Source organism: Staurois parvus, unplaced genomic scaffold, assembly GCF_062004578.1.
Source record: "Staurois parvus isolate SC_StPar_1 unplaced genomic scaffold, SC_StPar_1.0 ptg002170l, whole genome shotgun sequence".
Classification (NCBI taxonomy): Eukaryota; Metazoa; Chordata; class Amphibia; order Anura; family Ranidae; genus Staurois; species Staurois parvus.
In genome coordinates this window covers 1-20,922 of record NW_028319966.1, presented here as the reverse complement: position 1 = coordinate 20,922, position 20,922 = coordinate 1, and the positions used below count along the sequence as shown (strand labels likewise).

At 46.6% G+C, this 20,922-nt stretch overlaps 1 protein-coding gene across 1 annotated transcript in view; it reads right to left on the bottom strand.

The window, feature by feature from the left end:
• DIS3L (DIS3 like exosome 3'-5' exoribonuclease) overlaps window positions 1–20,375 on the bottom strand; it is an 89,038-nt gene extending 68,663 nt beyond the window's left edge. The window contains exons 1-3 of the mRNA XM_089665269.1: window positions 20,218–20,375; window positions 8,859–8,987; window positions 7,472–7,607 (exon numbers count right to left, since the gene is read on the bottom strand). Of these exons, the coding sequence (XP_089521395.1) occupies window positions 7,472–7,607; window positions 8,859–8,987; window positions 20,218–20,261 (309 nt within the window). The 5' untranslated portion in view covers window positions 20,262–20,375. The remainder of the gene's footprint in view (window positions 1–7,471; window positions 7,608–8,858; window positions 8,988–20,217) is intronic.
• Between the last annotated feature and the right edge of the window lie 547 nt (window positions 20,376–20,922).

Here is a 20,922-nt window from a genome sequence, read left to right as displayed (position 1 = left end):
TTTTTCTTGGGAGAGTGCATGTGATCAGCACAGGGCCAAATCAGCACTGTCCAGACATAGGGTCAGGGATCCTGCAGCCTCATAGTACAATCGGGGAAGAATGAAAACGCCTCCTACAAGCTTTAACCAGTGCTCTGCTGGATACAGAAGTCACAAGACTGCTATATACTGCTGATGAGAAAAAAGTATCAGTTATATTTACTAAAATAATTGCAGTGAATGCGGGGTCCGGGGAGAGCGGATACAGTGAATGCGGGGTCCGGGGAGAGCGGATACAGTGAATGCGGGGTCCGGGGAGAGCGGATATAGTGAATGCGGGGTCCGGGGAGAGCGGATACAGTGAATGCGGGGTCCGGGGAGAGCGGATACAGTGAATGCGGGGTCCGGGGAGAGCGGATACAGTGAATGCGGGGTCCGGGGAGAGCGGATACAGTGAATGCGGGGTCCGGGGAGAGCGGATACAGTGAATGCGGGGTCCGGGGAGAGCGGATACAGTGAATGCGGGGTCCGGGGAGAGCGGATACAGTGAATGCGGGGTCCGGGGAGAGCGGATACAGTGAATGCGGGGTCCGGGGAGAGCGGATACAGTGAATGCGGGGTCCGGGGAGAGCGGATACAGTGAATGCGGGGTCCGGGGAGAGCGGATACAGTGAATGCGGGGTCCGGGGAGAGCGGATACAGTGAATGCGGGGTCCGGGGAGAGCGGATACAGTGAATGCGGGGTCCGGGGAGAGCGGATACAGTGAATGCGGGGTCCGGGGAGAGCGGATACAGTGAATGAGGGGTCCGGGGAGAGCGGATACAGTGAATGCGGGGTCCGGGGAGACCGGATATAGTGAATGCGGGGTCCGGGGAGAGCGGATACAGTGAATGCGGGGTCCGGGAAGAGCGGATATAGTGAATGCGGGGTCCGGGGAGACCGGATATAGTGAATGCGGGGTCCGGGGAGAGCGGATACAGTGAATGCGGGGTCCGGGGAGAGCGGATACAGTGAATGCGGGGTCCGGGGAGAGCGGATACAGTGAATGCGGGGTCCGGGGAGAGCGGATACAGTGAATGCGGGGTCCGGGGAGAGCGGATACAGTGAATGCGGGGTCCGGGGAGAGCGGATACAGTGAATGCGGGGTCCGGGGAGAGCGGATACAGTGAATGCGGGGTCCGGGGAGAGCGGATACAGTGAATGCCGGGTCCGGGGAGAGCGGATATAGTGAATGCCGGGTCCGGGGAGAGCGGATATAGTGAATGCGGGGTCCGGGGAGAGCGGATACAGTGAATGCGGGGTCCATGGAGAGCGGATACAGTGAATGCGGGGTCCGGGGAGAGCGGATATAGTGAATGCAGGGTCCAGGGAGAGCGGATATAGTGAATGCGGGGTCCGGGGAGAGCGGATATAGTAAATGCGGGGTCCGGGGAGACCAGATATAGTGAATGTGGGGTCTAGAGAGACCAGATATAGTGAATGCGGGGTCCGGGGAGAGCGGATATAGTGAATGCAGGGTCCGGGGAGAGCGGATATAGTGAATGCAGGGTCCGGGGAGATATCTCATACCTGGGGGGGCCGCTATGGAAGAGAACAATTGCTGCAACTTCAGTGATAGCTGCAATCATCTGGGTCATGTGCTGAGTGGCTGCCCCTCTGCATGGTAACCACAGGGAGTTGCTCAATCAAAACCACTGCCATTCACAAAACATCTTATATTTCTAAAATAAATACCAGGTATTCTGTGATCTGACGAAGTTGGGAGGTGGGGCATTTAGGTCAGGATCTCCTCCTCATCCAATCAGAGAATGCTTTGTTTTCATTGTAAAAATGAATTCTGTGAATGAAGGCAGTGTTGCTTGAATGACCCATCCTCCCATCTCCCGTGATCACTAAGCGGAGAACCCAGAAAATTGCCCACTAGTACAGTGATCCCCTCCTTCCACAGCGGCCCCTAAAAGGTATCCGATATATATACCTACATTGGCCCAGCTTGGCACAATGTAACTATACAATACATACATAGCCATCAGCTCTAAGCTTTACATCGAGTTCTAGTTAAAGGATAAGTTCACCTTTTGGACAAAAATAATAAATGCACATTTTTTTTGCAGGCTAAAAAAATATGTGTATTTATTATTTTTGTCCAAAAAGGAGCCTGTAAAGCATTGCACTAGTGATCAGTAGATCGCTGATGCCATGCAGGTCTCCTGCAGACCTGTCAGAATATCTGCTTGCCGTACGGGATGTGTGAGCAAGCAGGACCGTGGTATTCATTGAACGCTGCAAGCCCACAGCCGCTATGGCTGTCTGAACTTGCAGTTCATTCATACACGGAAGTCTGTGAATGAGTGACGCGGCCGTGTGGGCGGAGCCCTGCATGGCCATACTGTTTTCAAATATGACAGATAGTACGGGGAAACTTCTCCCTGTACTGTCAGGGAGGGAGGGGGCGGCGGGCGAATGTTACATGTTCCCAAAAGTGAACTTATCTTTTAAAACACTTCTAAAGAGAGTGCAAGAGACCTAAAGAGAGTGTGAGACCCCTAAATAGAAAAAAAGCGCAAGAGCAAAAGAAAGCGAGAGCCGTAAAGAGCAAAAGAGAATGCAAGCGAGAGAGTAAAAGAGAGCAAAAGCAAAACAGTGTGAAAGACCTAAAGAGAGTGTGAGAGACCTAAAGAGTAAAAGAGAATGCAAGCAAAAGAGAGAGCGAAAGAGAGCAAAAAAGTGCGAGCAAAAAAGCACCAACAAACGGAGAGCAAGCAAAAGAGCGAGAACAAAAGAGCAAGAGCGAGAGCGCGAGAGCAAAAGAGCGAGAGAATGACAAAGCGAGAGCATGAGAGAGTGAGAGACCTAAAAGAGAGTCTGAGACCCCTAAATAGAAAAAGAGCGCAAGAGCGAAAAAGAGCGCAAGAGCAAAAGAGAGTGAGAGCCCTAAACAGTGCGAGAGCTGTAAAGAGCAAAAGAGAATGCGAGCGAGAGAGCAAAAGAGCGAGAGCGAAAGAGTGCAAAAAACTTAAAGAGAGTGCAAGAGACCTAAAGAGCAAAAGAGAGTGAAAGAGAGCCAAAGAGTGCAAGCAAAAGAGAGCAAGAGAGCGAGAGCAAAAAAGAGCGCGAGCAAAAAAGAGAGCGAGGGCCCTAAAGAGCAAAACAGAGAACCATAAAGAGCGAGAGCGAAAGAGAGCAAGAGACTGAAAGAGAGCAAAAGAGCGAGTGCGAAAGCAAAAGAGTGCAAAAAACCTAAAGAGAGTGCAAGAGACTTAAAGAGATTGTGAGAGACCTAAAGAGCAAAAGAGAACACAAGCGAATGAGACAGCGAGAGCATAGAGAGCAAGAAAGAGAGAGCAAGCAAAAGAGAGCACGAGCAAAAGAAAGCGTGAGCAAAAGAGCGAGAGCACAAGAGAACGAGCAAAAGAATGAGAGCAAAAGAGAATGTGAGCGAAAGAGAACAAGAGCACAAGAGCAAAGGAGAGCACGAGAGACCTAAAGAGCAAAAGAAAGCGAGAAAAAAAAAAAGAGTGCGAGCAAAAAGAGAGCAAAATAGCGAGAGCAAAAGAGATCAAAAGAGAGTGAGAGCAAAAGAGAGTGCAAGAGACCTAAAGAGCAAAAGAGATCTAAAGAACAAAAGAAAGTGCGAGCAAAAAAAAATAAAAAAAAGGAGCGCGAGCAAAAGAGCACGAGAGAGCGAGAGTAAAAGAGAAAAAAAAAGAGCGCGAGAGCAAAAGAGAGCGCGCGAGAGCAAAAAGAGAGCATAAGAAAAAGAACACGAGATCAAAAGAGAGCGAGAGCAAAAAAGAGCGTGCCAGAGACCTAAAGAACAAAAGAAAGCGAGAGAAAAAAAAAAAGAGCGCGAGCAAAAAGAGAGCGCGAAAGAGAGCAAAAGAGCGAGAGCAAAAGAGAGTGCAAGAGACTTAATGAGCAAAAGAGATCTAAAGAACAAAAGAAAGTGTGAGAAAAAAAAAAAAAAAAAAAGGAGAGCAAGCAAAAGAAAGAGAGCACAAAAGAGAGAGAGCAAAAGAGCGAGAGCGCAAAAGCAAAAGAGCGAGAGCGCAAAAGCAAAAGAGCCAGAGCAAAAGAGAGCACGAGAGAGCGAGAGCAAAAGAGAGCACGAGAGAGCGAGAGCAAAAGAGAGCACGAGAGAGCGAGAGCAAAAGAGAGCACGAGAGAGCGAGAGCAAAAGAGAGCGCGAGAGAGCGAGAGCAAAAGAGAGCACGAGAGCAAAAGAGAGCACAAGAGAGCGAGAGCAAAAGAGAGCAAGAGAGCGCGCGCGAGCAAAAGAGCACGGGTGAAAGCAAGAGAGCTCGTGAGAGCAAAAGAGAGCGCGTGAAAGCAAGAGAGCACGTGAGAGCGCGAGAGAGCAAAAGAGAGCGCACGAGAGCAAAAGAGAGCGCGCAAGAGCAAAAGAGAGCATAAGAAAATGAACGCAAGAGCAAAAGAGAGCGAGAGCAAAAAAGAGAGTGCAAGAGACCTAAAGAACAAAAGAAAGTAGGAGCAAAAAAAAAAAAAAAGAGAGAGCAAAAGAGTGAAAGCAAGAGAGCGCAAAAGAGCGAGAGCACGAGAGAGCGAGCGCAAAAGAGAGCACGAGAGAGGGAGAGCAAAAGAGAGCACGAGAGAGGGAGAGCAAAAGAGAGCACGAGAGAGGGAGAGCAAAAGAGAGCACAAGAGAGCGAGAAAAAAAGAGAGCACGAGCAAAAAGAGAGCCCGAGAGACCTAAATAGCAAAAAGAGAGCACAAGCAAAAGAGCGCGAGCAAAAGAGAGAGCGAGAGACCTAAAGAGCAAAAGAGATCTAAAGAACAAAAAGAGAGCATGAGCAAAAGAGCTCGAAAGAAAGCACAAGAGAGCAAGAGCGAAAGAGAGCGTGAAAGCGAAGGAGAGCCCGAGAGACCGAAAGAGCGAATGAGCAAAAGAGAGTGCGAGAGACCTAAACAGCAAAAGAGATCTAAAGAACAAAAGAAAGCGCGAGCAAAAAAAAAAAAAAAAGAGCGTGAGCAGAAAAAGGGCATGCGAAAAAGAGCGAGAGCAAAAGAGAGCACGAGACAGCAAGAGTAAAAGAGAGAAAAAAAGAGTGCGAGAGCAAAAAGAGAGCCCGAGAGACCTAAAGAGCAAAAAGAGAGCACAAGCAAAAGAGCGCGAGCAAAAGAGAACACAAGATCAAAAGAGAGCGAGAGCAAAAGAGTTGCGAGAGACCTAAAGAACAAAAGAGATCTAAAAAACAAAAGAGAGCACGAGCAAAAGAGCGAGAGAGAGCAAGAGAGCGAGGGAGCACAAGAGCAAAGGAGCGCGAAAGCAAAAGAGAGCAAGAAGAGCGCGAGAGCAAAAGGGCAAAAGAGAGCAAAAGAGCGACAAAGCAAAAAGAAATAGAGAGAGCAAAGAGAGCGCCTGAGAGACCTAAAGAGAAAAAGAGAGCACAAGCAAAAGAGAGCGAGAGCAAAAGCAAGCAAAAGAGTGCGAGAGACCTAAAGAGCAAAAGAGATCTAAAGAACAAAAGAGCGCGAGCAAAAAAAGAGAGCACGAAAGAGAGCAAAAGAGCGAGAGCAAAAGAGAGCACGAGAGAGCGAGAGCAAAAAGACAGCGATAGAGAGCAAGAGCAAAAGGGCAAAAGAGAGCACGAGCAAAAGAGCGGGAACAAAAAAAAAAAAAGCACGAGAGCGAGAGCAAAAGAGAGCGAGAGAGCGAGTGAAAGAGAGAGAGCGAAAGCAAAAGGAGCGCGAGAGCAAAAGAGAGCAAGAAGAACACGAGAGCGCAAGCAAAACAGAACGACAGAGCGAACAAAGAGCCAGAGCAAAAAGAGACCGAGCCAGACCAAAAAGAGAGCAAAAGAGAGTAAGAGAGACCTAAAGTGCAAAAGGGACATAAAAGAGCAAAAGAGACCTAAAGAGTAAAAAAAAAAAGAGCACAAAAAAAAAAAAAGCACGAAAGGGAGCACGAGAGAGCAAAAGAGCGAGCGCAAAATAGTGAGAGGAAAAGAGAGCATGAGAGAGCGAGAGTGAGCAAAAGAGAGCGAGAGCAAAAGAAAAAGTGAGTAAGAGAGAGCGAGCAAAAGAGTGCGAGAGACCTAAAGAGAGTGCGAGACCCCTAAATAGAAAAAGAGAGCACAAAAGAGTGCGAGAGCCCTAAAGAGCAAAAGAGAGAGCAAGAGCGGAAAAGAGCGTGAGAGCGCGAGAGCCAAAGAGCGAAAAAGAGCGTGAGAGCAAAAGAGAGCGAGAGAGCAAAAGAGAGCAAGAGAGCAAAAGAGAGCGAGAGAGCAAAAAAAGAGAGCACAAGCAAAGAAGAGCGCGAGCAAAAGAGTGCGAAAGAGCAAGCGTGAGAGCACGAGCAAAAGAGCGTGAGAGAGAGTGAGCGCAAGAGAGAGCAAAAGAGCATAAAAGCATGAGAGAGAGCAAGACCCCTAAGCACGAGCAAAAAAGAACGCAAAAGAGCGAGAGCGAAAGCGCAAGCAAAAGAGCGCGAGCATAGAAGGGAAAGAGAGCGAAAAGGAGAGAGAGCAAAAAAGAGGGGAAAAAAAAGAGCGAAAAAGGGGAGGAAAGAAAAGAGCGAAAGCAAAAGAAAGAAAGAGTGCGAAAAAAGAGCAAAACAGAGCAAGAGCAGGAGAGAGCAAAAGACTAAAAGAGAGCGAGGAGTTTTGTGGCATCCATACAAAAGTGTCTTTGGTGCTCAGATTCTCCCCAACATCATCTGACGTACACAAGGTAACGAGTGTCCGCTTTCCTTTTCTGCCTTCTACATATTTACAGGAGAGACAATCGCCGCGTCATCACCGGCTTCATCCCTCCATCACTACAGAAAGGACTTGTGCCAGCTGCTAACATCTGGTGTTTTCTAAGCAAAGCAAAAGGGATTGTTTGAGGTACAATAGTATATTATGGTGTCATTGTCCTAGAGTTCAGGGACTGTCAAAATAGCAAAAACAAGTAGAACAAGTCCGCTTCACAACGAGAGAACGTTCTACAACTGTCAGTGTACAATATGAGATTCGAACTCCATGTGGACCAAACGCACACAACACAACGTTTGGCATAGACTGCAGAATGACAGGCAGACCCGTCTGAGGACGGAGAGCAAGAAGAAATGTGACAATCGTCCCACAGACTGCGACACTTCCAGGACTTTCATCTCCAACTCAACGTTCAAGTGCAGTACAAGTGTTTAAACTGATTCGTTAAAAATATCATCTTTTTAAAAAAATTGTAGAATCCACTCTGTGAATTAAACGGATTCTTGCTTGCCTTACGCCTTGTTCACATGGGCGCAGAGATGACGTATGAATGAGGGGTTTGTCTCTGTGTCTGGTAGGTTTTTAGCAGCTGTCTTGTTGTTGAAGTTTAGTAGCTTTCCCAAATAACAGACATACAAAGCATGCAGAGAAAGGAATCACAACACCTCTGGACAAAAAATAAAAAATGATAGTCTAAATAAGAACATGTGAAGGTTTAGGGTTCACCCCCTGACCAGTGTCTTGCTCTGGGTACAGATACCCGGTTCTCACTGACCTTAAATGATAAGACGTAGACGCCTTCAGTCTCATTGTTGTACTTTCTGATCACCTCTGTATTCTCAGTCACCATGATGATGGGTATTCTCCCCCGGCAGTGCTGATAATACCAGACTGTAGAATTGTAAATGCATCTGCAGGCAAAATCAAAAGAGAAGAGTCGTCCTCTGCAGGTTGTAATGGGACATGTCCTAATCTCCGGCCTCACACCACCTACCTATCCCCGCTTCTAGTGTGGGGTACAGAGAACTGGAATCCCTGGCCTGGGATCTCACACCACCAACCCCCCCCCCCCCCCCCCCACACCTGATCTAGTCTGCTGGCTGGGAGAATTGCATCTGGAGTTACAAATGACAGGTCCTCAAAGAGGCACCCCTCACTTCTGCATCTGAATCCCCCCCCCCCCCCACACACACACACACCTGACCTAGTCTGCCGGCTGGAAGGATTGCATCTGGAGTTACAAATGACAGGCACCCCTCACTTCTGAATTTCCCCCCCCCCCCCCATCTACACACATTTTTCCAGCACTCCATTTCTCACCCTTCGCATCACAACACCTTCCTGACAACTCCTTCCCAAGCACTTTAATGAAGCGGACCCCCATCCTCCTCCTGCCCACCAACCCCCCTCTCACCAATGCACCTGCCCCCATCATCTGCCTCTGCTCTCACAACTTCTCTCCACTTGCCTCTGCACCAATGCCTGCCTCTGCACCCACCACCGATGCCTGCCTCTGCACCAATGCCTGCCTCTGCACCCACCACTGATGCCTGCCTCTGCACCAATGCCTGCCTCTGCACCCACCACTGATGCCTGCCTCTGCACCAATGCCTGCCTCTGCACCCACCACTGATGCCTGCCTCTGCACCAATGCCTGCCTCTGCACCCACCACCCATGCCTGCCTCTGCACCAATGCCTGCCTCTGCACCCACCACCCATGCCTGCCTCTGCACCAATGCCTGCCTCTGCACCCACCGCTGATGCCTGCCTCTACACCAATGCCTGCCTCTGCACCCACCACCCATGCCTGTCTCTGCACCAATGCCTGCCTCTGCACCCGCCACCTGCACCAATGCCTGTCCCCTCCGAGGAATGCCGATTACTGCCTCTCCTCTCCTCTGTCAGCGTGACAGCTCGAGGGGCAAGAAATGCCGATAACCGGCATTTCCTTATTTACATGCGATCAGCTGTGATTGGACACAGCTGATCATATGACCAAACCGATCGCCGTGCTGCACGCCCCCCAGGGGCGCACACGCGCGGTTAGAGTGGGAGGACGTCATAGGACGTCCTCCCAGAACGAGAGAACTGCCTTGCGCCCGTCATTTCCTAATATGGCAGGTGGGTAAAAACACAATTTGAGTCCACAGAAGGACTATACCTCGATTGCCAGTCTTCAACAGGTTCCCCCATCTCTCTGGGGAGATAAGCATAGAGCTGGAACTCATTTGGGAAAAAGATACAGTCATGGCGGGAGTCACGAAGCAAGGCTCGAAGCTTCTTGTACTGCCTGGAAAAAAAGAAAAAGGAGGAAATTAAAAACAATAAAAATGTATTCCAATATGCAGGATGCTGTAAGGAAAGGATTAGAACCCCTGTCAGGCTTTTACTTCTCTCTGGTTTATAGAGAATTATTTTAGAGAGAATGATTCTCTCTAATGACGCTCATTGAAGAGCATCATTCTCAATTACTGTCACAGTGGCAATGGTTCTAACAGACAGGGAGTGATGGGAAATCGGGGTTACAGAAATAAAAAGCTGACAGCTGTTCTAAGCCTTCCTCTACTAAGGAGAGAATGTTTATTTCTGCCTAGAGATTTTTCCTCACTTCCTGTTTTGTGTGACTGTTGTCACCAGGACAGGAAAGAGGGAAAAACTTCCAAAACGTAGACCTGGACAGCAGTAAAAACATACAGGGGGCTCTAACTCGCAGTACTCGGGTCGTTGGTTCGAATCCTGGCCACGGCACCACCTGCCTGGAGTTTGCATGTTCTCCCTGTGCCTGCGTGGGTTTCCTCTGGGTATTCCAGCTTCCTCCTACACTCCAAAGACATGCTGGTAGGTGAATTGGCTCCTGTCTAAATTGTCCCTAGTATGTGTATGTATGAATGTGAGTTAGGGACCTTAGATTGTACGCCCCCTGAGGGTTAGGGACTGATATGAATGTACAATATACAGTTGCAAGAAAAAGTATGTGAACCCCTTGGGATTACGTGGAGTTTTGCATGAATTGTGCATAAAATGTGCTCTGAACGTCATCTAAGTCACAACAATAGAAGAACACAGTCTGCTGAACATAATACTACACAAACATTAGATGTTGCCATGGTTTAATTGCACATAACATGTAAACATTCACAGTGCAGGGAGGAAAAAGTATGTGAACCTTTGGACTTAATAACTGGTTGACCCTCCTTTGGCAGCAATAACCTCAACCAAGCGTTTCCTGTAGTTGCCATCAATGACAACAATCCGTCCAGGCCCTGAGGCAGCAAAGCAGCCCCAAACCATGATGCTCCCTCCGCCATGTTTCACAGTGGGGATGAGGTTTTGATGTTGGTGTGCTGTGCCTTTTTTTCTCCACACATAGTGTTGTGTGTTCTTCCCAAACAACTCAATCTTGGTTTCATCTGTCCACAGTATATTTTGCCAGTAGTGCTGTGGAACATCCAGGCGCTCTTTTGCAAACTTCAAACGTGCTGCAATCTTCTTTTTGGACAGCAATGGCTTCCTCCGTGGTGTCCTCCCATGTACTCCATTCTTGTTTAATGTTTTCCTTATTGTAGATGTGTCAACAAAAATGTTAGCATGTGCCAGAGATTTCTGTAGGTCTTTAGCTGACACTCTGGGATTCTTCTTTACCTCATGCAGCATTCTGCGCTGGGCTCTTGCAGTCATTTTTACAGGACGACCACGCCTAGGGAGAGTAGCAACAGTGCTAAACTTTCTCCATTTGTAGACAGTCTGTCTTACCGTGGACACATGAACATCAAGGCTTTTGGAGATACTTTTGTAACCCTTTCCAGCTTCATGCAAGTCAACAATTCTTGATCGTAGGTCTTCTGAGAGCTCTTTTCTGCGAGGCATGGTTCACATCAGACAGTGCTTCTTGAAACCAGTAAACCCAAAACAGTTGTGTGTTTTTTAAGGGCAGGACAGCTGTCAGCAACACATCCAATATCATCACACTGATTGGAGTTAAGGTTGGCTCACTCCTGGCTCCAATTAGCTCTGGGAGAAGTCATTAAGCTAGGGCCTCACATACTTTTTCCTCCCTGCACTGTGAATGTTTACATGTTATGTGCAATTAAACCACGGCAACATCTAATGTTTGTGTAGTATTATGTTCAGCAGACTGTGTTCTTCTATTGTTGTGACTTAGATGACGTTCAGAGCACATTTTATGCCCAATTCATGCAAAACTCCACGTAATCCCAAGGGGTTCACATACTTTTTCTTGCAACTGTATATATGTAAAGCGCTGCGTAAATTGATGGCGCTATACAAGTACCTGAAATAAATAAATAAATAATCCTTCTGGACTCTCCACAAAAATGAACATAAAAGAAAAAGTTTTGCCTGGATATGTACTTCATCTGACTCTCTCCTGGGTAGAAATCCAAGAAGCACGACCAGGATTGGAAGCCAGCCATTTCTCCCCATTCTTAAAACAGTGGCAATCGGTGCGAAAAGCATTTTCTTCAAATTCTCAATCAATTAAAAACGTGCTAAATATAAAAAATTGGAGGGCAGAGAAACCACGGCTCAATAATGGTTAGGTAGGGAGTCTCTGACAATGGACGCTGTCCATCAAACGGGATGAAATAGGAGAGCTGAGAGGTGCGCTGATCGCCATATCTGAACGGAAATCGTTACACAAATCAAATTTGTTGCCGAGATAAAGTGCAGATTTATCATTCCTATGGGCACTTTGGATAAAACCCTGTCAGAGGAGTACATAATGGATGTTAATTGTGTTTGTGTGACTATGGCCCTGCAGGGGGAACTTTCCAGTGGGAGCCGCATACAGGGGCCCATTGTACTCATCTGACAGATTAACCTGTTCTGCATCAAAGCACAGAGGGCAGAGGTTTAACCCTGTCACTGCCAGAGACATTTTTTGTGCTTTTTTACGTTAAAAAAAAAATTTTTTAGGATTCGCAAAACACCCTGGAGAATAAAATAGTGGTAGTTCCAATTTTTTATGCTGCACGATATTAGTACAATGGTTTGTGAAACAATTTCAGTAAATAATACAATAAAGTTAATTTTACAGCACACAAACACAATATTATTACCCAGTTTTCGATAAAAAAAATTTAAAATTGTATATATATATATTTATTAAAAAAAGAAGAGGTTGGGCCCGAGTAAATAGATAAACAGCATGTCAAACCTTAAAGTGATTATTAAAAAGGTAGATTTTTTTTTAAATAACAAACATGTTGTACTTATCTGCTCTGTGTAATGGTTTTGCACAGAGCAGCCCAGACCCTCCTCTTCTGGGGTCCCACAACGATGCTCGTGGCCCCTCCCCCCTGCCTAGTGTTCCCACTTCAAGCAGCTTGCTATGGGGGCACCTGAGTAGGCTCACCCTCGAGCCACTGCTCTGTGTGTCCATTGACACACAAAGCTTGGCTCGGTCATGCCCCCCCATTTTTTTTTTAATAACAAACATGTTGTACTTACCTGCTCTGTGTAATTCTTCTCTCCTGGGGTACCCCAACGATGCTCCTGGCCCCTCCCCCCCGTCTAGTGTTCCCACTGCAAGCAGCATGCTATGGGGGCACCTGAGTAAGCTCGCTCTCGAGCCGCTGCTCTGTGTGTCCATTGACACACGGAGCGTGGCTTGGTCACGCCCCCCCCGACATTCTCCTCCTCTCATTGGCTCGCTGGCTGCGATTGACAGTAATGGCTCCCGCTGCTGTCTCAGCCAATGAGGGGAAGAGACCTGGGAGAGCCGATGCCTAGATTGAGAGGGGGCTCAGGTAAGTATTAGAGGGGCCGGGGGGAGAGCCGATGCCTAGATTGAGAGGGGGCTCAGGTAAGTATTAGAGGGGCCGGGGGGAGAGCTGATGCCTAGATTGAGAGGGAGCTCAGGTAAGTATTAGAGGGGCCGGGGGGGAGAGCTGATGCCTAGATTGAGAGGGGGCTCAGGTAAGTATTAGAGGGGCCGGGGGGAGAGCTGATGCCTAGATTGAGAGGGGGCTCAGGTAAGTATTAGAGGGGCCGGGGAGAGAGCCGATACCTAGATTGAGAGGGGGCTCAGGTAAGTATTAGAGGGGCCGGGGAGAGAGCCGATACCTAGATTGAGAGGGGGCTCAGGTAAGTATTAGAGGGGCCGGGGGAGAGCCGATGCCTAGATTGAGAGGGGGCTCAGGTAAGTATTAGAGGGGCCGGGGGGAGAGCTGATGCCTAGATTGAGAGGGGGCTCAGGTAAGTATTAGAGGGGCCGGGGAGAGAGCCGATACCTAGATTGAGAGGGGGCTCAGGTAAGTATTAGAGGGGCCGGGGGGAGAGCCGATGCCTAGATTGAGAGGGGGCTCAGGTAAGTATTAGAGGGGCCGGGGGGAGAGCCAATACCTAGATTGAGAGGGGGCTCAGGTAAGTATTAGAGGGGCTGGGGGGAGCGTGGCTTGGTCACCCCCCCGCTCTCTCCTCATTGGCTCACTGGCTGTGACTAACATTAGTGAGATCCAATAGCTCCTGCTGCTGTCTCAGTCAATGAGGGGAAGAGACCTGGGAGAGCTGATGCCTACTGTAGATTGAGAGGGGGCTCAGGCAAGTATTAGAGGGGCCGGGGGGGGGGGGAGAGCTGATGCCGAGATTGAGAGGGGGCTCAGGTAAGTATTAGAGGGGCCGGGGGGAGAGCTGATGCCTAGATTGAGAGGAGGCTCAGGTAAGTATTAGAGGGGCCGGGGGGAGAGCTGATGCCTAGATTGAGAGGGGGCTCAGGTAAGTATTAGAGGGGCCGGGGGGAGAGCCGATGCCTAGATTGAGAGGGGGCTCAGGTAAGTATTAGAGGAGCCGGGGGGAGAGCCAATACCTAGATTGAGAGGGGGCTCAGGTAAGTATTAGAGAAGCCGGGGGGAGAGCTGATGCCTAGATTGAGAGGGGGCTCAGGTAAGTATTAGAGGGGCTGGGGGGAGCGTGGCTTGGTCACCCTCCCCCCGCTCTCTCCTCATTGGCTCACTGGCTGTGACTAACATTAGCGAGATCCAATAGCTTCTGCTGCTGTCTCAGTCAATGAGGGGAAGAGACCTGGGAGAGCCGATGCCTACTGTAGATTGAGAGGGGGCTCAGGTAAGTATTAGAGGGGCTGGGGGGAGGGGGGGGGGTGGCTGCTGCATATAGAAGGTTTTTTACCTTCAAGCATAGAATGTTTTTAACGCTCCTCAAACGCCCCAAGCGCGGTTTTGAGGGGGTTGACAGGCGTTTGCCAAGCGTTAAAACTGCACCACAAAACGTCTATAATGAAGTTAAATGTTATTAACGCTCCGCAACCGCACCACAAACGCCTGGCAGGCGTTTGCGGAGCGGCACCATAGACTTGAATGGGAGGCTTCAATGGGAGGCAAGGTGACACGACGCCAACGCTTCAGTGTGAACAGCACTGTGTGCTGCTATGTGCAGAATTTTCAAAGGCATTTGAGAAGCGTTAAAAACGCTTCCCAAACGCCTGCTGACAAAGCACTGTGAACTGAGCCTTATTGGTCAATGGCACCGACCGATTTCCGTGGTTCCTCCACTTTTCGGTGATCGGTCATGCTGGAAAATTTGTGAAAACCGACCGATTTTCGATTCAATGATGGTTAAATCATACGATCGTTTATCTGAAAAGAATATGCGCATGAGCCGTGACCTGGAAGGAACAGAAGTTTCGCCTGTTATATGGGGTTAACTTCATCGGCGATTTTTTAAATCATTAATGGCGCCATCGGATTACCGAGCGAACGACGTTTTCAATTTTCAGACGCAAAATCGTTCGGAATTTGAACCACGTATGGCCTGCATTATTCAAAGCTTAATTGAACAAGCTGAAGTTAGAAGCTGATTGGCTCCCATGCACGGCTGCACCAGATTCTCAGCGCTCCAGTTTTAGTAAATCTCCCCTTAGATGTTTTTCTTTAACTTCTTTGCACTGGCCGCACGCAAATGTTCGGCCTCCCAGCGTCTGGGCCTTGCCACCGAGCAGACGCACATATGCGTGCAATTAAGAAAAACATATGTGCTGAGAGCGTGCGCCCTGCTTGCTCCCAGCACACATGTCCGGTACTCACGGAAAGGTCCCGATCTCCTCTTTCCCGATCATGCGACCGCCGTGACGGCGAATTACGGCGGTCACATGACCTTAACCACTTCCCGACCGGCCGTTGTATATTAACGGCCGGACGGTGGCACTGCAGGGTCGGGTGGCCGTTTATAAACGGCCTCCCCGCACCCTGCTTGTGCGCGCTCCCTGGGAGCGCGCAGCACCGCGATCTGGTGCCTGCTGTGTCCTCCGGACACAGTGAAACACCGATCGTCGGACGGGACCTCTGTATGAGGTCCCGATCATGTGATCACTGATTGGCCAATCAGTGATCACATGCAAAGTAGTAAGCAAGATGTCACTTCTGACATCATTGCTTACTATGTGTGAAATCTGTGAATGATCACAGAGGTCACATGGTACAGGGCTACTCACAACAGCCTTGTACTATAGGACAAGCTGTGACCAATCACAGCTCACTCAGTACTTCTCAATGACTGCAAGAATGCAGACAGAGAGAAAGAAATGATTGCTTTTACATCCTATATGGGTGTAAAAGCAATCAGTGTAAAAAAAAAAAAAATCATCACCCCCCACAAGTAGTACAGTGTCACCATGGTGACACTGTACTGCTAGGGTGACAGTATGTAAATAAATAAATAAAAAATAATAATATAAAAAAATAAAATAAAAATGTAAAAAAAAAAAATGTTTAAAAATTATAATTTTTGGTTATAAACTAATTTGGATTTTTTTTTTTTACTAAAAAGATAACGGAATAAATTTTGGCTAAGATTTATGATGAAATATTATTTATTTGCAAAATTTTATTTAAAAAAACACTTTTTTTCAAAATTTTTGGACATTTCATTTATATAGCAAACAAAATACAAATCCCAGTGGTGAATAAACACCACCAAAATAAAGCTTTATCTGTCTCAAAAAAATGGTAAAAAATTCATTTGGGTACAGTGTTGCATGACCGCGCAATTGTCATTCAAAGAGTGATAGCGCTAAAAGCTGAAAATTGCCCTGGTCAGGAAGGGGGTAAAAGTGTCCGGTCTGGAAGTGGTTAAAACCCCGCCTCCTGGCTTCTGAAACCCTTAAAAGTCCAGGAGGCGCCGGCGCCAAGGGGTTAAATATGTGCAGTTGGCCGTCATGGAACAACCCCCACACTTTGCCTTTGAGCAAAAGACCGCTCACTGCTTTTGCCTTCCCTTCTGCAGGGTGACTGGTCTTGTACCCGCCCCCTCCTGTAGTTTTCCGCAGGCAACCTGCAGTGGGTGGAGCCTCCCGAGTCCCTCCCACAGCTTTAATCTCTGCACACTACGTGCAGCATAGTGCTGATTTCGCTGCTAAATTTTATAAGGCAATATCTGGGTTTGCAAAAGTTTTTGGTACACGCAGAATGGATTTATAGCATCTCTGTGGCTATTCTAAATCTTTAGATAATTGTTCTTAGCTTAAAATCGATCCTAAACCACTTACGTTAATCAACATGAAAGGCAATTGATTGCGAAGGAAATTTTATTCCTTCCTGGGATTTAGAACACATAACAAATGGACATCCCCTGAAGGGCACGGCATGCCTTTTACATGTTAAACTGGCTATCCTCATCTCTATAATAATATACAATTAATATTTCCCAACCAATCCCAATGCACACCAAGTCATTGTTAATGACCTCCATTACCAGCATGCTTTTATTTGCCGAGGTGTTCTATTTCCTGAACGAATTAATGGAGATATCGCCTTTTTTTTAAACTCCTATTTGATGTAAGTATTGATTTCCTTCATTCTAATTGATTGGAAAGATAACCAGCCACAAGGATGTGCTTCATCTGCATCTCTGTCACAAGCACAACCCCAAACCTCTAATGAACTAGGTAATGAAAACACATACTGATTTTTCCATGGCTGAGGAGGGGGAAGGGAAACAAAAAAAAAAACAAAAAAACAAAAAACACCGGCCTCAAGATCCCCATTTATCAGGAATTCATAATAAGAGGTTTATGAGCCCCAAAAGATGGGAATCTGGTGTCAGCAAAACAAGATGAAAAGGAAATGATGCAGCGCTACTCCAAAGATACAAATCATATGATATGACCTAATATATAGATTATAAATAAATGTGAAAGCAATATACACAAAGTGACACAACGTGCAAAAGAACGTAAAAAGTGATCCGATCATCCTGGGATCTTCAGATATCTAACTGTGACCTGATCCTCAATGGATCCAGAAGTGAACACAGTGGATACTAAACCGCCACAAGGATGGTAATAGCAGAGTTATGTGAACCAATACTAAAACGTATGGTATAAAGGTGAATAAATCCTGAATGGGATCTGAAGTGATGGTGAATATAAATAAAAATATATATAAACTTAGTCTAAATGGGGACTAATAAGTGATATGTCCAACAATTAGGACTCAAATTAAGAAAAACACATAAAACATGCACGTGTATAAACCATGCATAAAAAATAAATGAACCCCAAACACTACATAGTGTTTCTATATATATATATATACACACACACACATATATATATATATATATATATATATATATATATATATATATATATATATATATAAAAACTTAGTCCAAATGGGGACTGATAAGTGATATGTCCAACAATTAGGGCTCAAATTAAGAAAAACGCATAAACAAGCAAGTGCATAAACCATGCATAAACAATAAATGAACCCCAAACACTACATAGTGTTTCCATACTTCCATACACAGATATATATATATATATATTATAAAATAAACAAACAAAAAAATCTATACAATAGTGCAAATATCTGTGTGACTATATCATGCAAAAAACGCATGACCCAAAACAACAAATATTTATGAGAAAAGTCCAAAATTGGTGTTGAAAACGGTTTATGCGGTTTTCTTAATTTGAGTCCTAATTGTTGGACATATCACTTATTAGTCCCCCCGAGTAAATGGTAAAATATGAAAGTGCAGCGCTAACTTAAAACAATGATTACACATATGATAGATCCCATATGTAATGCACTAACCAGATAGCGCATGTTAAAGCGCATGGGACATTTAAGACCTGTCCCATGCGCTTTAACATGCGCTATCTGGTTAGTGCATTACTTGGCTTTTCTTTATCATTTCTGATATCTACTATCCCTGGCTCCTCAAGTGTTGGAGACTGTATACGTATTTAGCACATCTGATGAACTGACGCCGTCTTTTTGCCGATCCACATTCATATGGGATCTATCTTATGTGTAATCATTGTTTTAAGTTAGCGCTGCACTTTCATATTTTACCATTTACTCTGGAGGTTCACGAGGTGCCTTTTAGTGCCAGCAGCTACCCTATCAACATCCACATACTGCGCTCGATTTTATATATATATTTTATATATAAGTTTATTTCACTTATTAGTCCCCATTTGGACTAAGTTTTTAAATAAAAATATATATATTCACCATCACTTCAGATCCCATTCAGGATTTATTCACCTTTATACCATACGTTTTAGTATTGGTTCACATAACTCTGCTATTACCATCCTTGTGGTGGTTTAGTATCCACTGTGTTCACTTCTGGATCCGTTGAGGATCAGGTCACAGTTAGATATCTGAAGATCCCAGGATGATCAGGTCACAGATATCTGAAGATCCCAGGATGATCAGGTCACAGATATCTGAAGATCCCAGGATGATCAGGTCACAGATATCTGAAGATCCCAGGAGGATCGGGTCACTTTTACGTTCTTTTCCACGTTGTGTCACTTTGTGTATATTGCTTTCACATTTATTTATAATATATATATTAGGTCATATCATATGATTTGTATCTTTGGAGTAGCGCTGCATCATTTCCTTTTCATCTTATTTTACCTCGATCATTTTGGTATATAATTGGATGTTAGCAGCTTCTCCCTATTTTTTGCATCTATCATAGGTAGAAGCGCAGGAGGTTTACACCATTATTGGTGTCAGCAAAGGTGCACGAATGTGAAGGGGGACCTGCAAAATGGATTCTCCATTGATTCAAAATGATTGCTCACAGAATAGTATAAAACACCATCAACAAGTTTCGTGGTGCTACACTGGCCACTTCCTCAGGATGGTGCATAAAAAACACTTTAACCATTTGCCACCCGCGCTACAGCCGAATGACGGCTACGGTGCGGTTGTCCAGTTCCGGGAGGGCGTCATATGACGTCCTCTCAGAACGCGCCCTCCTGCACGCCCCCAGCGCTCTCCGTGATTGCTGTGTCCTACAGACACAGCTGATCACAAGATGAGGTAAATGGCCAATCACAGCAGCCTTTTAACACGTGATCAGCTGTGTCCAATGACATAGATCACAATGTAAATACAGATGCCACTAAGCACTAAGTACTGATGATAACCAGCAAATGACACAGAGGACATCCGCACCGATCATCAGGGGACTGATGATCAGTGCCTTGATAATCAGTGCCCAGCAGTTCCTCCCAGCAGTGCCCAACATTGTTGCATATCAGTGCCACCCATCAGTGCTGCTCAGTAGTGCCACCCAGCAGTTGCGCCTAGCAGTGCCGGCTATCAGTGCCCATCATTGCTGCATATCAGTGCAGCACCACCAGTGCCTTCTCATCAATGCCCACCAGTGCCGCCTCATCAGTGCAACCTATCAGTGCCCATCAGTGCTGCCTATCCATGCCAACTCATCAGTGCCCATGAGTGCCGCCTATCAGTGACCATCATTGCTGCATACCAGTGCAGCACCACCAGTGCCTCCTCATCAATGCCCACCAGTGCCGCCTCATCAGTGCAGCCTATCAGTGCCCATCAGTGCTGCCTATCCATGCCAACTCATCAGTGCCCATGAGTGCTGCCGATCAGTGCCCATCATTGCTGCATATCAGTGCAGCACCACCAGTGCCGCCTCATCAGTGCCCAACAGTGCTGCCTATCCATGCCACCTCAACAGTGCCCATCAGTGCTGCATATGAGTGCAGCACCACCAGTGCCTCCTTAATGCCCACCGGTACCTCCTCATCAGTGCAGCCTATCAGTGCCCATCAGTGCTGCCTATCCATGCCACCTCATCAGTGCTGCCTATCAGTGAAGGAGAAAAATTACCTGCTTGCAAAATTGTATAATAGAAACAAAGAAAAACTTTTTTTTTCAAATTTTTGTCACTTTTTTGTTTATAATGCAAAAACTACAACCCTCAGAGGTGATTAAATACCTCCAAAAGAAAACTCTAATATAAAAATTTCATATGGGTACAGTGTTGCATGACCGTGCAATTGTCATTCAACGTGTGAGAGCGCTGAAAATTGGCCTGGGCAGGAAGGGGGATAAGACTGTGGCACTCTCCAATTCCAGATCCCGTGCTCAAGAGAGGTAATAGGAAAATAGCTTTTGGCTTTAGTGACAGGTTCTCTTTACACAGATTGGTTTTGATGCCGGATAATGGAGCCTTTCTATGGTGTAAAAGTTTGGAAACCTCACCTGCGGCCTCTCTGATGCTGAACAGCGTGACCCGCCGTCTGCATGACGATGACTCCCTGGATCTCTGAACACTCCAGCACCTCCTGGTAATCTTGCAGCACTTGGCAGTCTGGGACAACATAGTGCGTCAGATCCTCAGGTAACAGTTTTCCTTCTGAAAGACAGAGAAGCCTCGACTTCAACGAGAGATATAAAAGCCCAAATGATGAACTATTCCCAATGCCCACATCATCCAGGTTCTCCCGTGATTCCCCCATCCGGTGTCTAAAGCAGGGGTGGGCAACTGTGGCCCTCCAGCTGTTGTAGAACTACAAGTCCCATGAGGCATTGCAAAACTGACAGTTACAAGCATGACTCCCAAAGGCAGAGGCATGATGGGACTTGTAGTTCACCAATAGCTGGAAGGCCACACTTGCCCACCAATGGTCTAAAGCATTGAGTGGAGAATCTTTTTCTTTCTTCACACATTTGTTTAGTCCTTTCCTGTAGACAGTTACTGAACTGAAGACGGGCTGCAGCCTCCTCATGGCCTAAAGCTGACCATACATTGCATGAATTTGCCCAGTTCTTGAAAAGCCTGTAGTCTGTAGAAGCAGTAAAGCGTGCTTGTTATACTCACTGCAGAACCTAAGGGGTTAATCCTCCAAATTGTGTAAAAATGCTGTTTGATCCTGTCTTCTCTGATCTTCCCCTTCTACTGTTCCC